The sequence below is a fragment of the Salmo trutta genome, chromosome 36, assembly GCF_901001165.1.
Source record: "Salmo trutta chromosome 36, fSalTru1.1, whole genome shotgun sequence".
Taxonomy (NCBI): Eukaryota; Metazoa; Chordata; class Actinopteri; order Salmoniformes; family Salmonidae; genus Salmo; species Salmo trutta.
In genome coordinates, this window is record NC_042992.1 from 14,452,924 (window position 1) to 14,478,565 (window position 25,642).

General features: G+C 44.5%; 1 protein-coding gene across 4 annotated transcripts in view; it reads right to left on the minus strand.

Moving 5' to 3' along the window:
- LOC115175493 (potassium voltage-gated channel subfamily KQT member 4) overlaps positions 1-25,642 on the minus strand; it is an 88,679-nt gene that overhangs the window by 8,507 nt on the left and 54,530 nt on the right. The window contains exons 2-11 of one of the 4 annotated variants that reach the window (XM_029734750.1): positions 16,829-16,919; positions 13,038-13,164; positions 10,950-11,125; positions 7,138-7,263; positions 6,676-6,786; positions 6,466-6,561; positions 6,005-6,093; positions 5,075-5,200; positions 1,689-1,918; positions 1,426-1,525 (exon numbers count right to left, since the gene is read on the minus strand). In XM_029734750.1, coding sequence (XP_029590610.1) covers positions 1,426-1,525; positions 1,689-1,918; positions 5,075-5,200; positions 6,005-6,093; positions 6,466-6,561; positions 6,676-6,786; positions 7,138-7,263; positions 10,950-11,125; positions 13,038-13,164; positions 16,829-16,919 — 1,272 coding nt within the window. Of the gene's footprint in view, positions 1-1,425; positions 1,526-1,688; positions 1,922-5,074; positions 5,201-6,004; positions 6,094-6,465; positions 6,562-6,675; positions 6,787-7,137; positions 7,264-10,949; positions 11,126-13,037; positions 13,165-16,828; positions 16,920-25,642 lie in introns of all 4 variants that reach the window. The other 3 variants (XM_029734752.1, XM_029734751.1, XM_029734753.1) reach the window with 3 other exon arrangements.

The window sequence follows — 25,642 nt, forward strand, 5'->3', positions numbered from 1 at the left end:
TTAGTCTTCCTATAGTGAAGCCTCAGCAATACAGCCGATGCTAATATCTACCTGTTTCTTAAAAGACATCAATCTTAAGTGTGGAGTCTTACATAAGACTCCAGTGTTTCTACAGTGATGTATATACAGTATGGTAGCTCAGTTGGTAGAGCATGGTGTTTTCAACACCAGGGTTGTGGGTTCGATTCCCACGGGGGGCCAGCACAGGAAAAAAAAAAAAAAAAAAAAATGTATGAAATGTATGCATTCACTACTGTAAGTCGCTCTGGATTAAGAGCGTCTGCTAAATGACTAAAATGTAAATGTAAAATGTAATAGGGCCCACACTCAAATGAATTCAGACCCAATCCCCTATCCCTTTCACATAAACACATGCACTCACATAACCCCTCTTACTTATAGCATACTGTACACAGTGTACACATGGAAACACACACACAGTGTGATGCAACATGAAAGACGCTGTGTGTCTGTATGGCTGACCCTTGTGATCTGCCAGTAGTGGTTTAATACAATCCACTCACACCAACGACCAACATACCTGCCTCACTGACAGGTGTTTACTGGCAATTGTAGTGTTTTTCTGCCTCCCTCAGTGGAATAAGTTTTGCATGTGCGTGCGTCCGTGTGTGTAGAGGGATGAAGATATCCCTCCAGGATATTTACATGGTTAAGCACAGAGAAACCTCAAGGGGTCGTGTTTTTCCCCCCTGAACACGGAGCTGTTAATTAGTGCATAGGTTTGCCAGCTAGGCATTTTTCTCGTTCCTTCACACCATTCTTTCTCCATTCCTTATATCGTAGCTAGTTTTTCCTAATATTGGAAGTTTCCTTGTGGGCATAGATAGGTGGTCTATGTACACGACTACACTACAGCATGCACAACCTTACCTTTAAAACAATGTTATATGAAGACTTTGGTCAACAAATTCTTATGATCAATTCCATCAAAGTAAGACGAGACAAAATAACTGTACAATAGAGACTAGTATAGTGATGTCATGTTTGTCTATTTTTGGGGGCCAGGGAGTGATCACTAAAACACACAGTGTATCACTAACATGGAGCTCTGCAATAGACTCGCCCTGATCACGGCTCTGTCAGCGGCCCTCCAGGCCCCTGACTGATTGACTGAGACAAGGTCAGAGCCGAGCAGCTGGCCTGCGGCAGGAAGGATCAGTTACCACACTAAAGAGGACATTTCCCTACCGTCAGCTGAAACTGCATACGGCCAGAGTCCACTGGAGGAGCCAACCATTCATCTTACTCCATCCACCATAACAGGAAGTACTGTAGGCCCAAATATAATACTAGGGCCTATTGCGACAATAGGACCAGAGAGGAGACAGGTGACCTGGTTCCATCATGATGTAGGTACCCTGTGGGTACAGGTAGGGGTGCTGTGAGAGGGGTTGTAGGACTCACCTAACAGCCCGTATCAAGGTCTTCACTGCTGGGATCACCTCCTCCATGGCAACATCACAATATGGTTTGTCTTCAACATTGTCCTCCCCTACTCCTTCCACTGGAGACAGGACAGCAACGATATAGTTAAGGGTGAGAGGGAGGGAGTGAGTGAGTACAAGAACATACGTGAGAGAGACAGTATGTGAGTATGTACTGTTTAAGTGTGTATGTAAATGTGGCGAGTGTGTGTTTGTGTGAGTGAGTCACGTCCCAGTCCCCACCGTCTGCAGGAGGTCTGGGTTTGAGTCGTAGTGAGGTGCGGAACCGCGTGCGGTCGTTGAAGCTCCAGCTCTTCTGCACCTTCCCGGGACTGGTGGCTTCTGGGACGTTCTCCGTGCTGGGCGACTGGCGGACACTCATCCCGGGAGGCAGCGGGGACGCCTTGTTCCGGCTCGCCTGGGACGAACGGGAGTTGTTCAGCCGCATCCTGTCTCGGAATCCCATTTTGCTGCTGCTGGAACAATGAAGGAAATGAACCTGTGTCCACATGTTTATCTGCCACTTAGGACATCCTTAGAGTTCTGTTATGTGATTTTCATCATTGACTATAGGTCCATAGTGTCCAGTGGATGATCCAGTTGTTTTAGACACTGAGTTTAGCCAATCAGCAGAGGAGCAGTCCCAGGTAGTTAGCAGGTACAGACAGCAGTACACTAGATAGTGTTTTATCTACAGACTCTCATTAAAACAGTCACACACAGCATACTCAATGACCAACAAAGCACAGAGACAGACATTCAGGTGGAGATTTCACACAGGCATGACTGGCTAGCTGATTTACTGACGGATTTATTTACTGACTGGCTGATTTACTGACTGGCTGATTTACTGACTGGCTGACTGGGGGGGTGTAGGTATATATAGGGAATAGGGAGCAAATTGTGACGTACACTCTGTGACCACTTACATGTTACAAAGTCACAAAGCATTTCAAACATCACACACCAGAGAACGATTAGAGACATGTTGTTTACGCTGATATAATCCTTGTTTGTGCGCTGGCCTGCCATTTAAATGAATATTTAAATAGCTGGAAAAGCATTAGGGGAAACGGCATTTCATACGTCGGACCTGAAATGCTCAGGTTCACTTAGAAGGGGAGGGTGGACAGAGTAAGATGTTGAATTACTGTTAGCCCTTTGCATTCCATTGGAAAGGAAAGAAAATAAAAAAGGGATGTAGTAGGGTTAAAAATACAGCTGAATCCTCCAAAGACATGCACGGTATTCTGAGCAAAGGGTTTGAAGAGAAACATTTTAGCAGACAAAAGGGAAAAATCTATCAGGGGAGGGAAATGTTTCTGCATGGGTTTTTATTGAGTGGGAACGAGTCGCAAAAGTACAACAAGCATATGGTTGCATTGCATGCAGGATCATTTCAACCCTTTCGCCATAATTCACTACAGAGCAGAAGGGATCAAAGAACACATGCATGAAAAATGTGTGCAATTAACAAGCAACGGTCATGCAACAGTATTAAGAATACAGCATGCGTGACTTAACTATTTTACCTTTTCATAAAACTTTTTTTAATTTGTCACAACCTTCTGTACAAAATATTAAATATGCTGTAAAATCTGTAAGTGTGTGGGGAGACATTAGATCCACATAAACCATGAAATAAATTCCTTTGTTTCCAATAAAGAATGCATGGTTTATTGTGTCATCCAGTTCACTGAAAGAAAGTGGTTTACAACAGAGTTATCCTTTAAACAGAACACCCTGTCATTCTTCTCACACAGTAAAGGCTCAGTCAAAGTTTTCTACACCAGAGCAGTGTTTCCCATTCTCAAAGATCAATTCCAAAATGTGAATATCAAATGTGCAATTTACAACCAAACAAATTTCAGCCATTTTTAGCCTGATGACCATCCTCAATGACAAGTGTGTTCACACTATGCTAAATGAATAGACTAAAACCAACTCCTTATTGAAAGTGGGATATTTCAAGGGGACCAACTCCTTATTGAAAGTGGGATATTTCAAGGGGACCAACTCCTTATTGAAAGTGGGATATTTCGAGGGGACCAACTCCTTATTGAAAGTGGGATATTTCAAGGGGACCAACTCCTTATTGAAAGTGGGATATTTCAAGGGGACAACTCCTTATTCGAAGGAGAAAATGTACAGAGACACACCCACTGCACTGGGCCAGAAGGCTTTGGGACACTCAGGCAGAGTGAGAAGGGGGTAGTGTGTGAGTAAGGGAGGATGGGAGGGGGGGTGGCGTGCCCCATGCACAGGCTTGTCACCGTGGATACCTCTGCTGCTTGCGGCCAGCGTGAATTCAGAAGAGACCGCTTTTGAGAAACGAGTTGACTGAGGAAACACACAAGCCAGAGGGAGGGTGAGGAGAATAGGAGGAGAGGAAGAGGAGAAGAGAAGGAGGGGAAGAGGAGAAGAAGACGAGGAAGAGGGGAGAAGAAGAGGGAGTGGGGGGCTAGAAGGGGAGAGGAGAGAGGAGGAAAGGAGAATTAGGAGAGAAAGAGGAGAGAAAGAGGAGAAAAAGAGGAGGAAAAAGGAGAGCAGAGGCAGGGTACGCAGGCAGTGAGATCATAAAAGGGAGGTGAAAAGGAGAGAAGGAGAGGGTGAAGTGGAGGGGTAGCCCACTACTGCAACGCAACAGTCTTAAATGGCTTCCTTTCCTAGTCTCCTTTCACGTTGAAGGTTTGCCAATTTATTGACACACACCCATGGAGGAGGGAGGTGTTGAGTTGGCGGTGTACTGTATGCAGCAGGAGAGTCTGCAGAGGAAGCAGTTCACCGGAGTATATCCATAATAGACTGCAGCCCCCATTCCAGAAGGTCGAAATAATTAGCTCCACACCTAACCATTGTCTTCTTGATTTGGGAGACACACTGCCATCAATGTGTCATAGTCTTTCTGTACATGCAGTACTATTCAATCAACTGTATGACAAATACAGCATACATCTGGTTCATATTGAGGGGCTACAAGACCAAACATATACCTTGGAAAACATGGCATGTTATTGTATGTATCTGTCATGCTGGGTTGTGTCCCATTGTTTTTCCCATTACCATGGAGGACCACTTCCTAGCTGGATTTGTCAGAAAGAGAATGCAGACACACACATGTTCAGAAGACAAGAACAAACCTGCAAGGGACTTCTGCCTTCCTGAGAACAGAGTTGATGGAGGGATGACATGGAAAAGAAGCGGATGACAGGAGAGAGAGAGAGCGGGACAAAAAGGAGAGAAAGAGGGGATGAATGGATGAGGGTGATGCGGTGTTGACATGAAGATGAATCAGAAGAGGAAAGTGAATGAGAGGCAGACAGAGATGGAGCAGGCGGTGCTGTTAATTACACACAGGTCTGGAATCAGTATTAGTGACAGGTGGTTAGATACACAACAGTACATCCACACAGGAACCACAGACCAGGGAACAGCCAGCATTTCTTTCTAAACCAGCTCGCTGCTAAAAGGAGTAAAACCTGCGGCATCCTCTGGTGAGAGATTGTTTGATACAAATGAGTGCATGTGTCACGGTGATCTTTTCTTGCGTGTGTATATGTCGGTGTGCATCTATATATCGGTCTGTCGTTTATCTGTGTGTGTGTGTGTGTGTGTGTGGTGGTGCGTACCTGTCCCCTGACAGGTAGGGGGAGCTGTAGGGCCGTAGCCCGGACAGCAGGGTGTTGTGGGAGTTGTGAAGGACATTCTTGGCGCTACGCCGTCGCTGAAGGTGACTGAACAGTAGTGTCAGTTCTCTGACCCCATGTGCACAAAAAAACAAAGAAAGCAAGAAAGGACAACAAAAAATAAAAAATACATAAAAAGGATGTCAAATTAAGGGTCAAAACATAAAAAAGACGGGGATAATTCATATGTAATTTAACAAAATGAAGTATGACAAATATTGATGGCACCATCAACACACTTTGCTTGTTACTGGACACAGAGCTAAGAGGCAAAAAAAGGTATATGTAAGTCATAAAAGTCCCCGTCTTTTAAAACAAACTAAATTAGTCAAATTAATATGTAAGAACTTAAATAAAATAAGAGAATACAATCTTAAGAAATAAACAGATAAACAATGGTGGTAGTCACATTTTGGAGGCCTGAAGAAAGCTGAAATAACTTAAAAAGGGAGAATGAAAATGAATGAAAGTGCACCCCACCGTTTTAGATCAGGAAGATAGAATGCCCACGGTCACTACTGGTAAAAGCAACTCAATTGCTGGGATATTGATCATTTTTGTATTGTTGTGTATGTTCATGTGTGTGTCGTGTTAATTATATGTAGGTATAATTCATCTGTAGAGCCTCTCCTCATCTCCCTACAATGCTCTCTCAATGTTCAACCGGTTAGCAGTGTCAGCTGGCTTTCAAAACCACATTCTTTTAGGATAGGTGAGACACACCTGCTACTACAAGTCACACCTAAGTCAAATCTACCTGTACAAACATTTTGTCCTTTTAATTTCATGTACAGTGGGGATGGTTAAATTCATGGGTCGACCAGCACCAACACACAACAACGGCATTATTGGAGAGGAGAAGGGAGTACCTACCTGAAGGATGGAAGCATGCTGTCATAGAAGTACCATGTGGCTGTCAGGTAGGAGTGCTGAGCATCAGTAGAGTACAGACGCCACGCAGCCTGGAACACACACACACACACACACACACACACACACACACACACACACACACACACACGTTAAGCCACTAAAGAAAAATGATCCAATCATACAGCAATTTGTTACTGGGTTCAGTTTTTATTATTTTATTTATTTAACTAGGCAAGTCATTGTAAATAAGAACAAACTCTTATTTACAATGACAGCCTAGGAACAGTGGGTTAACTGCCTTGTTCAGGGGCCGAACGACAGATTTTTACCTTGTCAGCTCGGGGAATCGATCGTGCAACCTTCCGGTTACTGGTCCAACGCTCTAACCTCTAGGCTACCTGTCGCCCCTTATGACCTAGTCTGTTGATTGAGTGAATGATACCTGAGCTATCTGTGGTCACCTGTATAAGGTTGGCAGCAGGAGTCCTCCTCTTCTCAAAGTGCTTCTGTCTGTGCTGCTCCTGCACCTTCAGGGCAAAGCCTGACCCCAGGATACCCTGAGAGAGGGGTCAGAACGAGCGGGTCAGAGGGAGGGCCAAAGGCATGAGCTCCGATTGGCTGGGAGGGGAACTGACAGTGTTGTACACCAATGAGAGATGAGAGAGACTCACAGCAGGAAGGGCGAAGAAGGACACACCCAGGAGCGCGAAGCCGGCAGCTAGGAGTCGGCCCAACCAGGTGCGGGGTGTCTTGTCACCATAGCCGATGGTGGTGAGAGTAATCTGGGCGTAGAAACACACACACACACACAGTGTGAGAAGAAGTCTTCCAGTGGTAAATACTATAACGAGCTATACTAGTAAAACAGCATGGTACTAGAGAGACCTTATTGTCTATTGGTCAGTCTCATCCTAGATCTGGAGAAAGGGGAATTTATACCCAAGTCAGTGGGTGTGTGTGTGTCAAATCAAATGTTATTTGTCACATGCTTCGTAAACAACAGGTGTAGGCTAACAAATACGTATGGGTCCTTTTCCAACAATAGCAGAATTGGTCAGGAGCCCAGAAGATGGCTGCTATCCAATGCAATGCAATCTTTCCTGTGTGAGTGAGTGTGTGTGTGTGGTACTGACCGTTCCCCACCAGAGGGAGTCTGCGTAGGTGTTGAACTCTGTGTTGACGTCCTTCTCTGCCAGGTAAACCAGGAAGGAGGCAAAGATCAGGACCAGGAAGCCAATGTACCACGCTGTAATGAGCTCCTGAGACCGGGAACGAGGGGGGAGGGGCAGGTAATCATTATCATATCATCATCAAAACCATAATCAATTAACATCAATCAATATATGCCAAACATTAAAGAGCAAACCCCTCAACATCACCTGACAACACAATCACCACCATTACCACCTCACAACACAATCATCACCACCTGACAACACAATCACCACCATCATCACCTGACAACACAATCACCACCATCATCACCTGACAACACAATCACCATTACCACCTGACAACACAATCACCATTACCACCTGACAACACAATCACCATTACCACCTGACAACACAATCACCACCACCTGACAACACAATCACCACCATCACCACCTGACAACACAATCACCACCATCACCACCTGACAACACAATCACCACCATTACCACCTGACAACACAATCACCACCATTACCACCTGACAACACAATCACCACCATTACCACCTGACAACACAATCACCACCATTACCACCTGACAACACAATCACCATCACCACCTGACAACACAATCACCATTACCACCTGACAACACAATCACCATTACCACCTGACAACACAATCACCATCACCTGACAACACAATCACCACCATCACCACCTGACAACACAATCACCACCATCATCACCTGACAACACAATCACCACCATCATCACCTGACAACACAATCACCACCATCACCACCTCACAACACAATCACCACCATTACCACCTGACAACACAATCACCACCATTACCACCTGACAACACAATCACCATCACTACCACCTGACAACACAATCACCATCACCACCTGACAACACAATCACCATCACCACCTGACAACACAATCACCATCATCACCACCTGACAACACAATCACCACCATCATCACCTGACAACACAATCACCACCACCTGACAACACAATCACCACCATCACCACCTGACAACACAATCACCACCACCTGACAACACAATCACCACCATCACCACCTGACAACACAATCACCACCACCTGACAACACAATCACCACCACCTGACAACACAATCACCACCATCACCACCTGACAACACAATCACCACCATCATCACCTGACAACACAATCACCACCACCTGACAACACAATCACCACCACCTGACAACACAATCACCACCACCTGACAACACAATCACCACCACCTGACAACACAATCACCACCACCTGACAACACAATCACCACCATCACCACCTGACAACACAATCACCACCACCTGACAACACAATCACCACCATTACCACCTGACAACACAATCACCACCATTACCACCTGACAACACAATCACCATCACTACCACCTGACAACACAATCACCATCACCACCTGACAACACAATCACCATCACCACCTGACAACACAATCACCATCATCACCACCTGACAACACAATCACCACCACCTGACAACACAATCACCACCATCACCACCTGACAACACAATCACCACCACCTGACAACACAATCACCACCATCACCACCTGACAACACAATCACCACCATCATCACCTGACAACACAATCACCACCATCACCACCTGACAACACAATCACCACCACCTGACAACACAATCACCACCATCACCACCTGACAACACAATCACCACCACCTGACAACACAATCACCACCACCTGACAACACAATCACCACCTGACAACACAATCACCACCATCATCACCTGACAACACAATCACCACCACCTGACAACACAATCACCACCACCTGACAACACAATCACCACCACCTGACAACACAATCACCACCACCTGACAACACAATCACCACCACCTGACAACACAATCACCACCATCACCACCTGACAACACAATCACCACCACCTGACAACACAATCACCATCACCTGACAACACAATCACCACCACCTGACAACACAATCACCACCATCATCACCTGACAACACAATCACCACCACCTGACAACACAATCACCACCACCACCACCACAATCATCACCTGACAACAAAATCAACACCATCACCCCCTGACAACACAATCACCACCTGACAACACTATAATCCTCATTACCTGACAACACAATAATCCCCATCACCTGACAACACAATAATCCCCATCACCTGACAACACAATAATCCCCATCACCTGACAACACAATAATCCCCATCACCTGACAACACAATAATCCCCATCACCTGACAACACTATAATCCCCATCACCTGACAACACTATAATCCCCATCACCCGACAACACAATCACCACCACCAAAATCACCCGACAACACAATCACCACCACAACCACCTGACAACACAATCACCACCCCAACAAAATCACCACAATCACCAGACAACACAATCACCCGACAACACAATCACCACCCCAACAATCCCCCGACAACACAATCACCACCCCAACAATCACCCGACAACACAATCACCCGACAACACAATCACCACCACAATTACAATCACCACCACAATCACCTGACACCACAATCACCACCACAAAATCACCACCACAAACACCTGACAACAGTATATTCACCACCACCACCTGACAACACTATAATCATCACCACCACCTGACAACAGTATAATCATCACCACCACCACCTGACAACAGTATAATCATCACCACCACCTGACAACAATATAATCATCATCACCACCTGACAACAGTATAATCCCCATCACCTGACAACACTATAATCCCCATCCCCTGACAACACAATAATCCCCATCCCCTGACAACACTATAATCCCCATCACCTGACAACACAATAATCCCCATCACCTGACAACACTATAATCCCCATCACCTGACAACACTATAATCACCATCACCTGACAACACTATAATCACCATCACCTGACAACACAATAATCACCATCACCTGACAACACTATAATCACCATCACCTGACAACACAATAATCCCCATCACCTGACAACACTATAATCACAGTCACCTGACAACCCTATAATCACCGTCACCTGACAACCCTATAATCACCGTCACCTGACAACACTATAATCCCCATCACCTGACAACACAATAATCCCCATCACCTGACAACACTATAATCCCCATCACCTGACAACACTATAATCCCCATCACCTGACAACACTATAATCCCCATCACCTGACAACACTATAATCACCATCACCTGACAACACAATAATCACCATCACCTGACAACACTATAATCACCATCACCTGACAACACTATAATCACCATCACCTGACAACACTATAATCACCATCACCTGACAACACTATAATCACCATCACCTGACAACACTATAATCACAGTCACCTGACAACACTATAATCACCGTCACCTGACAACCCTATAATCACCGTCACCTGACAACACTATAATCACCGTCACCTGACAACACTATAATCACCGTCACCTGACAACACTATAATCACCGTCACCTGACATCCCTGAGTGTGTGCAGTGTATTTGGCTGTTACTTTTCAGAGTGGTCATCCTAACTACCAGTCTAAGGTGGATATCGTTTCTGAGGTCCGTGACCCTAACCTTTCAGTATGTGTACAGTATCTGTGGGTGTGTTGTGTTTGGCATGACACCCACCTTCATTTTGCTTTGACCACATATCACTAATACTAGTCGTTTCATCATCCACTGTGTGTGTGTGTGTGTGTCCACCTTGCTGTGGGCGTAGACCACAGAGCCCAGTAGTTTCCAGGTGCCTCCTCGTCTGTCCATGCGTACCATCCGGAGGATCTGGAGGAACCGCATGCTGCGCAGGGCAGAGGTGGCAAAGATGTTCCCCTGGGTACCCGCTGCGATCACCGCCAACGACGCCACAAACACTATGAAGTCTATGGAGAAAGAGGGGGAAGAAAGAGAGGAGGTGAAAGGAGAGAAGAGACGAGGTGAAAGGAGAAAGAGGAGAGAGAGGGGGGTAAGAGAGAGATGCACAATGCACATCCAGTACACACACTCAGTCCCAGTAAGCTCAGACACAAATCAATAGATCATTAACTATCCATTAGCTACTGCTCTTTGGAAACTATGTATGTATGTATGTATGTATGTATGTATGTATGTATGTATGTATGTATGTATGTATGTATGTAAATGCTACTCCGTACATGTATCGTAAGTACAGTCGTGGCCAAAAGATTTGAGAACGACACAAATATTAATTTTCAGTCTGCTGCCTCAGTTTGTATGATGGCAATTTGCATATACTCCAGAATGTTATGAAGAGTGATCAGATAAATTGCAAAGTCCCTCTTTACCACGTAAATGAACTGAATCCCCCCAAAAACATTTCCACTGCATTTCAGCCCTGCCACAAAATGACCAGCTGACATCATGTCAGTGATTCTCTCGTTAACACTGGTGTGAGTGTTGACAAGGACAAGGCTGGAGATCACTCTGCCATGCTGATTGAGTTCGAATAACAGACTGGAATTTTGAAAAGGAGGGTGGTGCTTGGATTCATTATTCTTCCTCTGGCAATCATGGTTACCTGCAAGGAAACACGTGCCGTCGTCATTGCTTTGCACAAAAAGGGCTTCACAGGCAAGGATATTGCTGCCAGTAAGATTGCACCTAAATCAACCATTTATCGGATCATCAAGAACTTCAAGGAGAGCGGTTCATTTGTTGTGAAGAAGGCTTCGGGGCGCCCAAGAAAGTCCAGCAAGCGCCAGGACCGTCTCCTAAAGTTGATTCAGCTGCGGGATCGGGGCACCACCAGTACAGAACTTGCTCAGGAATGGCAGCAGGCAGGTGTGAGTGCATCTGCACGCACAGTGAGGCAAAGACTTGGAGGATGGCCTGGTGTCAAGAAGGGCTGCAAAGAAGCCACTTCTCTCCAGGAAAAACATCAGGGACAGACTGATATTCTGCAAAAAGTACAGGGATTGGACTGCTGAGGACTGGGGTAAAGTAATTTTCTCTGATGACTCCCCTTTCCGATTGTTTGGGGCATCCGGAAAAAAGCTTGTCCGGAGAAGACAAGGTGAGCGCTACCATCAGTCCTGTGTCATGCCAACAGTAAAGCATCCTGAGACCATTCATGTGTGGGGTTGCCTCTCAGCCAAGGGAGTGGGCTCACTCACAATTTTGCCTAAGAACACAGTCATGAATAAAGAATGGCACCAACACATCCTCCGAGAGCAACTTCTCCCAACCATCCAGGAACAGTTTGGTGATGAACAATGCCTTTTCCAGCATGATGGAGCACCTTGCCATAAGGCAAAAGTGATAACTAATTGGCTCGGGGAACAAAACATTGATATTTTGAGTCCATGGCCAGGAAACTCCCCAGACCTTAATCCCATTGAGAACTTGTGGTCAATCCAGGGACAAACAAAAACCCACAAATTGTGACAAACTCCAAGCATCGATTATGCAAGAATGGGCTGCCATCAGTCAGGACGTGGCCCAGAAGTTAATTGACAGCATGCCAGGGCGGATTGCAGAGGTCTTGAAAAAGAAGGGTCAACACTGCAAATATTGACTTTTTGCATCAACTTCATGTAATTGTCAATAAAAGCCTTTGACACTTATGAAATGCTTGTAATTATACTTCAGTATTCCATAGTAACATTGACAAAAATATCTAAAGACACTGAAGCAGCAAACTTTGTGAAAATTAATATTTGTGTCATTCTCAAAACTTTTGGCCACGACTGTATACTTACACATTATCTTGTAGGTGAATAGACACACACACAGACAGGGAGAGAGACAGAGAGAGAGAGAGAGACAGCATCTTGCCTATGACACAGAAGGGTTTCCTGGCGAAGCGTAGTCTCCCCTGCCATCCTCTGTAGCGACAGCAGCAGCCAGACGCCCAAACCCTCACTACATATTCCAGACCAAACACCACGATCATCACAAACTCCTGTAGGGGGAGACAGAGAGAACACCACGATCATCACAAACTCCTGTAGGGGGAGACAGAGAGAACACCACGATCATCACAAACTCCTGTAGGGGGAGACAGAGAGAACACCACGATCATCGCAAACTCCTGTAGGGGGAGACAGAGAGAACACCACGATCATCGCAAACTCCTGTAGGGGGAGACAGAGAGAACACCACGATCATCGCAACCTCCTGTAGGGGGAGACAGAGAGAACACCACGATCATCACAAACTCCTGTAGGGGGAGACAGAGAGAACACCACGATCATCACAAACTCCTGTAGGGGGAGACAGAGAGAACACCACGATCATCACAAACTCCTGTAGGGGGAGACAGAGAGAACACCACGATCATCACAAACTCCTGTAGGGGGAGACAGAGAGAACACCACGATCATCACAAACTCCTGTAGGGGACGACAGATAGAGAGAACACCACGATCATCACAAACTCCTGTAGGGGGAGACAGAGAGAACACCACGATCATCACAAACTCCTGTAGGGGGAGACAGAGAGAACACCACGATCATTGCAACCTCCTGTTAGGGGAGACAGAGAGAACACCACGATCATCACAAACTCCTGTAGGGGGAGACAGAGAGAACACCACGATCATCGCAAACTCCTGTAGGGGGAGACAGAGAGAACACCGCGATCATTGCAACCTCCTGTAGGGGGAGACAGAGAGAACACTGCAATCATTACAACCTCATCTAGGGGGAGACAGAGGGAGAGGGTCAGTCATGGGTCATTATGAGGAAACCAATTTAACACGCACAGATCAGCATAGGGTCACAGCAAGGTCAGTTAAAGAAGCTCACCATGTGTTTACAAAATGATCATCTGTGACAATGGACAAAAAGTTAGAGGAGGAGAAGGACAAAGAAAAGAGAATGAAAACAGACAAGATCATTCTCCTTAGTCACTGTCAGTGTTGCCAAATATGGTGCTATATATAGTACGAGTCAAAAGTTTGGACACACCTACTCATTCAAGGGTTTTTCTTTATTTTTACTAGAATAGAATAATAGTGAAGACATTAAAATTATAAAATAACACAATATTATTTAATTTTTATACAATAATCATGTAGTAACCAAAAAAGTGTTAAACAAATGAAAATATACAGTTGAAGTCTGAAGTTTAGATACACCTTAGCCAAATACATTTAAACTCAGTTTTTCACAATTCCTGACAATTAATCCAAGTAAAAATTCCCTGTCTTAGGTCAGTTAGGATCACCACTTTATTTTAAGAATGTGAAATGTCAGAATAATAGAAGAGAGAATTATTTATTTCAGCTTTTATTTCTTTCATCATTCATCATTCATTCCCAGTGGGTCTGAAGTTTACATACACTCAATTAGTATTTGGTAGCATTGCCTTTAAATTGTTGAACTTGGGTCAAACATTTCGGGTAGCATTCCACAAGCTTCCCACAAAAAGTTGGGTGAATTTTAGCCCATTCCTCCTGAAAGAGCTGGTGTAACTGAGTCAGGTTTGTAGGCCTCCTTGCTCGCACACACTTTTTCATTTCTGCCTACAAATCTTCTATAGGATTGAGGTCAGGGCTTTGTGATGGCCACTCCAATACCTTGACATTGTTGTCCTTAAGCCATTTTGCCACAACTTTGGAAGTATGCTTGGGGTCATTGTCCATTTGGAAGACCCATTTACGACCAAGCTTTAACTTCCTGACTGAGGTCTTGAGATGTTGCTTCAATATATCCACATCATTTTTCTATCTCATGATGCCATCTATTTTGTGAAGTGCACCAGTCCCTCCTGCAGCAAAGCACCCCCACAACATGATGCTGCCACCTCCGTGCTTCACGGTTGGGATGGTGTTCTTCAGCTTGCAAGCCTCCCCCTTTTTCCTCCAAGCATACTTCGAAAGTTGTGCCAAAATGGCTTAAGGACAATAAAGTCAAGATATTTGACAAAAATGTGTGGGCAGAACTGAAAAACCGTGTGCGAACAAGGAGGCCTACAAACTTGACTCAGTTACACCAGCTCTGTCAGGAAGAATTGGGGAAAATTCCCCCAACGAAATGTTTGACCCTAGTTACACAATTTAAAGGCAATGCTACCAAATACTGAGTGCAAGTAAACTTCTTACCCACAGGGAATGTGATGAAAGAAATAAAAGCTGAAATAAATCATTCTCTCTACCATTATTCTGACATTTCACATTCTTAAAATAAAGTGGTGATCATAACTGACCTAAGACAGGGAATTTTTACTTGGATTAAATGTCAGGAAGCATGAAAAACTGAGTTTAAATGTATTTGGCTAAGGTGTATGTAAACTTCCAACTTCAACTGTATATAGTAATTAATTCATGTTTGTCTATCTCTGTTCCATTTCCCATATTTAATTTGCATTAGCGGGTAAATTGGCTCAATCTTCCATTACAGTAATGTTCACGTAAGCAAAGCTCAATAATGGCTAAAAGATTGATTCAAAGAGTTAATGGTCATAATGTAGAATCATAAAAGACAAGTTTGACCATTAATTAACAGTTAGAGGGGAGGGCAAACAGTAGCGAGAAACAGAGCAAGAAAGATTGGGAGAAAGAGAGTAAAAGAGAAAGGGAGATAGAGGGGGGACAAGGGAGAGAGAGAGAGTAAAAGAGAAAGGGAGATAGAGGGGGGACAAGGGAGAGAGAGAGAGTAAAAGGAGAGGCAGAGAGTGTAAAAGAAGAAAAAGTCAGGGGAAGGGAGGGAAATTAAACAGGTGAAAGAGGCAGAGAGTAAAAGCAGAAAGCCATCGTCCTAAAGATGAAAGAGGAAGTAGTGATTATGGCTGTTTGGATTACTGGTTCATGTCTGGGATTTCCTGTATACTCAACAACACCCGAGTCCTCCCGCCTGCTTACACCACCGTTTCTCACACTGCCATTCCTCCGCGGAACACACACACACTCAGCGGCAGGTGTGAGGGGCCGCAGAATCAGACACTCTGTAGGTCTTCCCCGGTATGATGTTGTAAACACACTCAGACAAATGCAGTACACACACGGTCCAGAAAATGCCAGACCTGGGTTCGAATACTATTCGGAATCATTTCAAATACTTTAGCTAAGCTTAATTGAGCTTGCCTGGCACAATGAAACCAAGAGAACAGGCAGGCTAGAGTAAACATTCAAAGTATTTGAAAGATTTCAAATAGTATTTGAACCGAGGTGTGAAAAATGATGTTACAGTATATGGTTTATATAGCTGCCCCTAAACCAGCCTACCACTTAGGAGCAATGCCTGAGCAATTCTGGGCTAGTCAGATAAAGGGAGAGGAAGATTCAGTGGGATAACCAGTGTTTACACTAACAGTATATCAACTTAGCTACTGTAGGTTCCAGTCTGCCTCTGCTTTCTTCAACCTGTTGTTGTCTTGCCAAACAAGGCAATGATATAGTGATGTTGAAAGCAAAACCAGACAGGTACTCAGGATAACACAATACTGATTTAGACTCGTGTTAAGGTGGGTTGGCACTTGGCAGGGGCAATTTGTACTGTTACGGTAAAAAATGTTTTTAAAAAACTGATCCCAAATCAGCCCTCCTACTCTGAGACGCTTGGTACATCTGGCCCCTGGAGCTGGGTGTATGGTGGCGGGGAGGAGACGGGGGCTGACGGCTTACCAGGATGAAGAGGCCTTCGTTGGCTATCTTTTGATGGTCTGGTATGGTGGAGAACACAGACAGAACCAGACAGCTGAACACCAGCAGGAAACTGTAACACACACAGACAGAACCAGACAGCTGAACACCAGCAGGAAACTGTAACACACACAGACAGAACCAGACAGCTGAACACCAGCAGGAAACTGTAACACACACAGACAGAACCAGACAGCTGAACACCAGCAGGAAACTGTAACACACACAGACAGAACCAGACAGCTGAACACCAGCAGGAAACTGTAACACACACAGACAGACAGGTCAACATACGCTCTAAACATAGCCAAATGCTTAGAAAGACACAAAAATAGATATTAGGCAGACAAGTGTTTATATGGTGAGAGAGGGAGAAACAGACCATGGCTATAAGATAGAATCGGTTTTCTTTTTCATTGTAGTTCATTGTCCTCTAGTATAGATTATTAACGTGGGTGTGTGCTCAGTCCCCTCCTGTACTCCCTGTTCACTCATGACTGCATGGCCAGGTACGACTCCAACACCATCATTAAGTTTACCAATGACACAACAGTGGTAGGCCTGATCACTGACAACGACGAGACAGCCTATAGGGAGGAGATCAGAGACCTGGCCGTGTGGTGCCAGGACAACAACCTCTCCCTCAACGTGATCAAGACAAAGGAGATGATTGTGGATTACAGGAAAAAGAGGACCAAGCACGCCCCCATTCTCATTGACGGGGCTGTAGTGGAGCAGGTTGAGAGCTTCAAGTTCCTTGGTGTCCACATCACCAACAAACGAACATGGTCCAAGCACACCAAGACAGTCGTGAAGAGGGCACGACAAAACCTATTCCCCCTCAGGGGACTAAAAAGATTTGGCATGGGTCCTTAGATCCTCAAAAGGTTCTACAGCTGCACCATCGAGAGCATCCTGACTGGTTGCATCACTGCCTGGTATGGCAACTGCTCAGCCTCCAACCGCAAGGCACTACAGAGGGTAGTGCAAATGGCCCAGTACATCTCCGTGGCCAAGCTTCCTGCCATCCAGGACCTCTACACCAGGCGGGGTCAGAGGAAGGCCCTACAAATTGTCAAAGACTCCAGCCACCCTATTCATAGACTGTTCTCTCTGCTACCGCACAGCAAGTGGTACCAAGAGGCTTCTAAACAGCTTCTACCCCCAAGCCACAAGACTCCTGAACACCTAATCAAATAGCTACCCAGACAATTACACCGCTGCTAGTCTCTGTTGTTATCATCGATGCATAGTCACTTTAACTCTACCTACATGTACATATTACCTCAACTAACCGGTGCCCCCGCACATTGACTCTGTTCCAGTAACCCCCTGTATATAGTCCCACTGTTATTTTACTGCTGCTCTTGAATTACTTCTTACTTATATTTCTTAGCCGTTTTTTTTTTTTTAACTGTATTGCTAGTTAGGGGCTCGTAAGTAAGCATTTCACTGTAAGGTCTACACCTGTTGTACTCGGTGCATGTGACTAATATAATTTGACTACAATACCAGTACTTTTGGAACGCACAAGGTTCTTTGACAGTTGGAGCAGAGCCGTCCCCCCCGACTCCATTCCAGGAGATCCCAGCTCTCTCTCTCTCATATATATATACTGCTGGGGTAGAGGCCAGGTCTCACAGTATGCTGCTGGGGTAGAGGCCAGGTCTCACAGTATGCTGCTGGGGTAGAGGCCAGGTCTCACAGTATGAGAACACTTCTCACAACCCCAAACAGTCTCCTACTCACAATCACACACATTCTCCATCACACATACACACTTCTCTCTCACACACACATTCTCTCTCTCTCTCATTCTCTCTCTCGCATATTCTCTCTAATCACCAAAGCTAACGAAGGCCATGACCGCTAAAACCCTCTATTACGACAACAACAATCTAACCTAAGATAAACTACTATGAATGGAGCAATAACACTGAGTGGATACGGATGGGTCATCACTGAAGGATAAACAATAACACTGAGTGGATATGGATGGGTCATCACTGAAGGAATGACAATAACACTGAGTGGATACGGATGGGTCATCACTGAAGGAATGACAATAACACTGAGTGGATACGGATGGGTCATCACTGAAGGATAAACAATAACACTGAGTGGATACGGATGGGTCATCACTGAAGGAATGACAATAACACTGAGTGGATACGGATGGGTCATCACTGAAGGATAAACAATAACACTGAGTGGATACGGATGGGTCATCACTGAAGGATAAACAATAACACTGAGTGGATACGGATGGGTCATCACTGAAGGAATGACAATAACACTGAGTGGATACGGATGGGTCATCACTGAAGGATAAACAATAACACTGAGTGGATACGGATGGGTCATCACTGAAGGATAAACAATAACACTGAGTGGATACGGATGGGTCATCACTGAAGGATAAACAATAACACTGAGTGGATACGGATGGGTCATCACTGAAGGATAAACAATAACACTGAGTGGATACGGATGGGTCATCACTGAAGGATAAACAATCACACTGAGTGGATATGGATGGGTCATCACTGAAGGAATGACAATAACACTGAGTGGATACGGATGGGTCATCACTGAAGGATAAACAATAACACTGAGTGGATATGGATGGGTCATCACTGAAGGAATGACAATAACACTGAGTGGATACGGATGGGTCATCACTGAAGGATAAACAATAACACTGAGTGGATACGGATGGGTCATCACTGAAGGATAAACAATAACACTGAGTGGATACGGATGGGTCATCACTGAAGGAATGACAATAACACTGAGTGGATACGGATGGGTCATCACTGAAGGATAAACAATAACACTGAGTGGATACGGATGGGTCATCACTGAAGGATAAACAATAACACTGAGTGGATACGGATGGGTCATCACTGAAGGAATGACAATAACACTGAGTGGATACGGATGGGTCATCACTGAAGGATAAACAATAACACTGAGTGGATACGGATGGGTCATCACTGAAGGAATGACAATAACACTGAGTGGATACGGATGGGTCATCACTGAAGGAATGACAATGACACTGAGTGGATACGGATGGGTCATCACTGAAGGATAAACAATAACACTGAGTGGATATGGATGGGTCATCACTGAAGGAATGACAATAACACTGAGTGGATACGGATGGGTCATCACTGAAGGATAAACAATAACACTGAGTGGATACGGATGGGTCATCACTGAAGGAATGACAATAACACTGAGTGGATACGGATGGGTCATCACTGAAGGAATGACAATAACACTGAGTGGATACGGATGGGTCATCACTGAAGGAATTACAATAACACTGAGTGGATACGGATGGGTCATCACTGAAGGATAAACAATAACACTGAGTGGATACGGATGGGTCATCACTGAAGGAATTACAATAACACTGAGTGGATACGGATGGGTCATCACTGAAGGATAAACAATAACACTGAGTGGATATGGATGGGTCATCACTGAAGGAATGACAATCACACTGGTTAGTGTGCAAAGCCATAATTGTGATTATGTTTGGTCTGTTGGACAACAAGGGTGATGGTAGCACTGTAATGAATGACAAAGTGACTTTATAATGTTGTTCAGCTCTGGTGAGTAAGATGTCCACTGTATTCACATATGTGGCAAATAACCTTGAAACTTGACAAAACCAAAAATAACTTTATTTAACAATAAAGAGAAAGAGTAGTAACACACAGAGTGGACTGAGAACTCGCTGTCCTTATCCACTATCTCCATCTCTCTAACACACACACACACACACACACACACACACACACACACACACACACACACACTACAAGAGTGTACTACAGTTGATCCATCCAGTCATTCCCTTCTCTTTACAGTAAAGAGGGGAGAAAGGACACAGGGGGAGATAGGAAGGAAATGGTTCTCCCCTGACTCTCACACACATAACCACAGATGATCATTGTAATTGAAGGAAGGAAGAGGATGACTGACTGGTGTGGGTGACCAGGGATGGAATCCCAGAGGATCTGACAACAACCCAATGTCTGAGTCAGACACACTGTAGTGGCAACAGGACTGACCCCACCCTTTAGGGCAACCGGACTGACCCCACCCTTTAGGGCAACAGGACTGACCCCACCCTTTAGGGCAACAGGACTGACCCCACCCTTTAGGGCAACAGGACTGACCCCACCCTTTAGGGCAACAGGACTGACCCCACCCTTTAGGGCAACAGGACTGACCCCACCCTTTAGGGCAACAGGACTGACCCCACCCTTTAGGGCAACAGGACTGACCCCACCCTTTAGGGCAACAGGACTGACCCCACCCTTTAGGGCAACAGGACTGACCCCACCCTTTAGGGCAACAGGACTGACCCCACCCTTTAGGGCAACAGGACTGACCCCACCCTTTAGGGCAACAGGACTAACCACACCCATTGGGACAACAGGACTGACCCCACCCATTGGGACAACAGGAAGAAATGAACACAAGACACATATGTCGTAGAGATCTGACAGATCCTCCGGACAGTTCAGACGGTCAGTTGGGAGCAATATGTCAACCAGGGAGAAAATACACCAGGAGCCGTATGTATCATGCATCTCAGAAGAGTGCTGATCTAGGATCTTACTCATTGTGATCTAAAAGGATAAACTGAGGGTATATTGTTTTAATAGAGGACCGTCCACGTCCACCCCCGGGTTATATTGTTTTAATAGAGGATTGTCCACGTCCACCCCGGGTTATATTGTTTTAATAGAGGACCGTCCACGTCCACCCCCGGGTGATATTGTTTTAATAGAGGACCGTCCACGTCCACCCCCGGGTTATATTGTTTTAATAGAGGATTGTCCACGTCCACCCCGGGTTATATTGTTTTAATAGAGGACCGTCCACGTCCACCCCCGGGTTATATTGTTTTAATAGAGGACCGTCCACGTCCACCCCCGGGTTATATTGTTTTAATAGAGGATTGTCCACGTCCACCCCCGGGTTAAATTGTTTTAATAGAGGACCGTCCACGTCCACCCCCGGGTTATATTGTTTTAATAGAGGACCGTCCACGTCCACCCCCGGGTTATATTGTTTTAATAGAGGATTGTCCACGTCCACCCCCAGGTTAAACAGTTTTAATAGAGGACCGTCCACGTCCACCCCCGGGTTATATTGTTTTAGTAGAGGACCGTCCACGTCCACCCCCGGGTTATATTGTTTTAATAGAGGATTGTCCACGTCCACCCCCGGGTTAAACATTTTTAATAGAGGACTGTCCACGTCCACCCCCGGGTTAAACATTTTTAATAGAGGACTGTCCACGTCCACCCCCGGGTTAAACATTTTTAATAGAGTACTGTCCACGTCCACCCCCGGGTTAAACATTTTTAATAGAGTACTGTCCACGTCCACCCCCGGGTTAAACATTTTGAATAGAGGACTGTCCACGTCCACCCCCGGGTTAAACATTTTTAATAGAGTACTGTCCACGTCCACCCCCGGGTTAAACATTTTTAATAGAGTACTGTCCACGTCCACCCCCGGGTTAAACATTTTTAATAGAGGACGGTCCACATCCACCCCCGGGTCATACTGTTTTAATAGAGGACTGTCCACGTCCACCCCAGGGTCATATTGTTTTAATAGATGATTGTCCACGTCCACCCCCTGGTAAAATTTGTTTTAGAGGACTGTCCACATCCACCCCCGGGTTATATTGTTTTAATAGAGGACTGTCCACGTCCACCCCCGGGTAAAATTTGTTTTAGAGGACTGTCCACATCCACCCCCGGGTTATATTGTTTTAATAGAGGATTGTCCACGTCCACCCCCGGGTTATATTGTTTTAATAGAGGATTGTCCTCATCCACCCCCGGGTTATATTGTTTTAATAGAGGATTGTCCACGTCCACCCCCGGGTTAAACAGTTTTAATAGAGGACCATCCACGTCCACCCCCGGGTTATATTGTTTTAATAGAGGACCATCCACGTCCACCCCCGGGTTATATTGTTTTAATAGAGGACCGTCCACGTCCACCCCCGGGTTATATTGTTTTAATAGAGGATTGTCCACGTCCACCCCCGGGTTAAACAGTTTTAATAGAGGACCGTCCACGTCCACCCCCGGGTTATATTGTTTTAATAGAGGACCGTCCACGTCCACCCCCGGGTTATATTGTTTTAATAGAGGACCGTCCACATCCACCCCCGGGTTATATTGTTTTAGAGGACTGTCCACGTCCACCTCCGGGTTAAACATTTTCAATAGAGGACCGTCCACGTCCACCCCCGGGTCATATTGTTTTAATAGAGGACTGTCCACGTCCACTCTTGGGTTATATTGTTTTAGAGGACTGTCCACGTCCACCTCCGGGTTAAACATTTTCAATAGAGGATTGTCCACGTCCACCCCCGTCATATAGTTTTAATAGAGGATTGTCCACGTCCAACCACGGGTCATATTGTTTTAATAGAGGATTGTCCACGTATCTTAAGACTAAGTTCATCTTTAGAACCCTCTTAAGAGCCTTTTGGAAGATGCACTACGCAGAAATCACGCCATCATTTCCTGATTGCTAATATTCTAATAGTTCACCTAATTTCATTTTGTGACAAAACAAGTGAGTATAGTGTATAGAATCATTGTACCATCTAAACCGCAGTGAAATATATTCTCCATAACCAAAAATATTGTATTTTCTGCTGTTTGAAGCTTGTGTACAAAACCGAAAAGATTTTAAAAATATATAACTTAAGGGGAAGCGTAGAAATCGCACACAGAGAACAGATCTATTGCTTCCTAGACTTGCTTTCAATAGAACGATCAATCTGACACACATTTCTATGTGAATTTTGTCAGGTTGCCCAACAAAGTTACATATTGCAGCTTTAAATTTACAAACCATTTCCCAAAACAGTCTTTATTAACGTTGCAAATCATCTCAGACCACTAGAAGAACAGCTAAGTGCGTAGTTAGACTACCGTTTGCCCTCCAGCATCACTTTACTCGCAGAAAAACTCAGCTAAACAAACAATGAAGATGTTAATCTCTCTGTGACCGTAGAAATCATTAAAGTGTAATATAAATAGCCTAAGTTTACAATGTTATAACAATCTAGCCATTATATAATTTGGTTAAATATTGACATCACATTCATGTATGTGTAATCGATAAACCTACGTAGTATTAAGCCATTATGCTCCATTTGCGGCGCTTCAATATTGGTAAATATTAGGTCTATATCTAAAAGCTGACGTATTTCCCTGTAGCCTAACCAATAACCGTGAGGTCTACATATATTAGGTCTATATCTAAAAGCTGACGTATTTCCCTGTAGCCTAACCAATAACCGTGAGGTCTACATATATTATGTCTATATCTAAAAGCTGACGTATTTCCCTGTAGCCTAACCAATAACCGTGAGGTCTACATATATTAGGTCTATGGCAATGTCGCTTAACTAGCTACTTCATGTTTTATTACTTTAAATTGTAGAATACTTGAAGTGCAATTCCTGCCTGCCATTAAGCTACAACGACTTGTTGAACATTAACAAAAACCTTTGTCATCATATCCTATTTTTAGGTAACGTTTATGTTCTATAGCGGACGAGGGAACAAGTGACTGACTTTGGCTTTATTCATTCATGCTCACAGTTTACACAAACTGAAAAAATGATCAAACATTACATACAAAATAGCAGGAAAAAACACAAATAACACATAACATGGTAAACATAATACAAATACATAATAGGCTACAGAAAATGTATTCTCTCTAAGGGAGCACTGTATTGTGTACAAAAAAATGGTTAAATAGCCATAAGTAATTTAGTTCTTCAGCCTATATTCTTGAATAATTTTCAGCACGGGACAGCTCCTGTATCACAGTTGAGTTTCCCTTTGTAACGAGAGCACTGCATGGTGTTTTGGTGACATCTTTTAGGACATTATTTATAGGATGCATCCTTAAAAACACGCTTTAGCCGGAGTTCCATCGCTATCAGGAAACCTGGCCCAGGTCTGAAAGACAACACCCCCTTTGTACATCAGCAATTAACTGGAAACATCCACCAAAATCTGCTTAGTTGTTCATTGCCTCAAAATCCTGGAGGTCAGAAAAATGACAACGGTAAAAACGTATGATATATAGACCATGCATTGTCCATGTGCGGGAGGTCGCATTTCAACATTTCAGCTGAGGGAACAGTTTTAGCCACAACACCCCCCACCCTTCTCCAGCTCCCTTCAGAGAAATGTCAATTAAGGAGGCGCATCAGTAGAAAATCCACCAAATCAGCACAGTCTCTCTTGTCTCTGAGGAGGTCGAATACAGTATAATGTGCTGTATGGCTCCTCCCAAGTGGTTTTCAGTTTCCATATAAACAAACTGATATCAGACTAAACTATGTCAATAACACTGTCTCACAAGGTAATGAGAGTCACAATTAAAATGGAGAGAAATGCTACTGTATTGATGACTATATGAGAAGAAACTTGGTTAAAAACGTACCAGTAAGCACTTAATGTGATTTTTGCATAGGGCCTTATGGATTGATGCAGGGAATTGGAAAATGACAAAAGCCTTATCAGTATCTCAAAAACAGGCCAGATGAATGAAAAATTACGACTTTTTATTACTGTATTATCAGACTGGCCATGACAGGTAAAAGCATTTGGTCAGAAACAATACCACCTTCTGGCCTTCTCTGGATAATCTCTCTGTACCTCTATGGGAAGATCTCAATTATATACTCCTTACATCCGCTCTCCTCATCTCCTTATCAAAACC